Source organism: Kryptolebias marmoratus, linkage group LG1 (genome assembly GCF_001649575.2).
Source record: "Kryptolebias marmoratus isolate JLee-2015 linkage group LG1, ASM164957v2, whole genome shotgun sequence".
NCBI classification, from domain to species: Eukaryota; Metazoa; Chordata; class Actinopteri; order Cyprinodontiformes; family Rivulidae; genus Kryptolebias; species Kryptolebias marmoratus.
The window spans coordinates 35,311,934-35,313,197 of record NC_051430.1 but is presented as its reverse complement, the minus strand read 5'-3'; the positions used below and the strand labels follow the sequence as shown (position 1 = coordinate 35,313,197).

The 1,264-nt window shown below is 52.4% G+C and overlaps 1 protein-coding gene and 1 long non-coding RNA gene across 2 annotated transcripts in view; one reads left to right on the top strand and one right to left on the bottom strand.

The window, feature by feature from the left end:
- e2f7 (E2F transcription factor 7) overlaps positions 1-1,264 on the bottom strand; it is a 13,218-nt gene that overhangs the window by 3,939 nt on the left and 8,015 nt on the right. Inside the window, exons 11-12 of the mRNA XM_017431544.2 lie at positions 611-767; positions 158-519 (exon numbers count right to left, since the gene is read on the bottom strand). Of these exons, the coding sequence (XP_017287033.1) occupies positions 158-519; positions 611-767 (519 nt within the window). The remainder of the gene's footprint in view (positions 1-157; positions 520-610; positions 768-1,264) is intronic.
- Positions 1-1,264, top strand: part of LOC119616994 — a 7,786-nt gene that overhangs the window by 1,943 nt on the left and 4,579 nt on the right. The window lies entirely within an intron of this gene.

Below are 1,264 nucleotides of genomic sequence, written 5' to 3'. Positions count from 1 at the left end.
GTGTCTGTGTGTGTGTGTGTGTGTGTGTCTGTGTGTGTGTGTGTGTGTCTGTGTGTGTGTGTCTGTGTGTGTGAGTCTGTGTGTCTGTGTGTGTGAGTCTGTGTGTGTGTGTCTGTGTGTGTGAGTCTGTGTGTCTGTGTGCGGAGCTGAAACTCACCACAGGCTCTTGTGTGTTAATGCTGACAGCCTGTCGAGGTCCTGACGGAGACAGTGGCGTGCCCGCCGCTGACACGTAACGCCCGCTCTGTTCTGGGGTCACTGGCAGCGGAAGCTGCGGCCCGCTGACCTCTGGCGCCGCCGTCACGCTGTAAGGCGCCGCCCCCAGCATAAAGTGGGCGGGAGACACCACGGCAGGGAGGCTGAAGCCCAGGCCGCTGGGATTGTCGGAGCTTTGCTGCTGTACGCTGCCAGCCAGCAGGGGGTACTGGGAGATGGCGGCAGAAGGTAGCAGGACGTACGGCAGCGCCACGCTGGCTGGTGGCTGTCCAGCCGGGATGAGGAAGTTCAGGCTGTTTAATCCTAAATAAAACAAGACGCTGGTTAAATATTTGTGATTTTGATCAACTGCAGAGTACAGATTGATGCTTACTGGGATTAGAAGGAGTCTTACCTGCGCTGTTGGGCACATAGAGGTAGTGGGACGGCTGGGCGTGCTCCTTGCTGCTACTTTGACTCTCTGCTGCCCTCTGCTGGACAGGAAGGCCCGATGACGTTTCAGCGCTACTCACCTGAGAGCACCTCACCTGCCCGAGAGGTTCTGCTCCCATCTGCACAGAAATACACAAACTCTGAGTCAAATACTAACAATAGGAACAGCCCTGGACCATTTAACAACACGGTGCCCTAAAACATCAAAGGATTTTCTGTGATAGAGGAAGTGGAAGTGAAGGAAAAGGACACAAGGGTTTTAAAGTCTGCATTTGTATTTAGACCCCTGAGTCACTTCTTTGTAGAAACACATTTTGTTGCCATTCCAGCTGCAGATCATCTGGGGTTTATCTCTACCAGCTTTGCACAACTAGAGACTGAACCTTTTGCCCATTCTTCTTTATAAAAACAGCTCCAAATCACAGCTGGGATAGAGAGCATCTTTAAACTGAAGTTTCACGTCTTGGATTGAGGTGTATACCATTCTGACACATGAATCTGCTTCGGTCTGACCCATTCCTGCTCCATTCTGCTTCGGTCTGACCCATTCCTGCACCATTCTGCTTCGGTCTGACCCATTCCTGCTCCATTCTGCTTCGGTCTGACCCATTCCTGC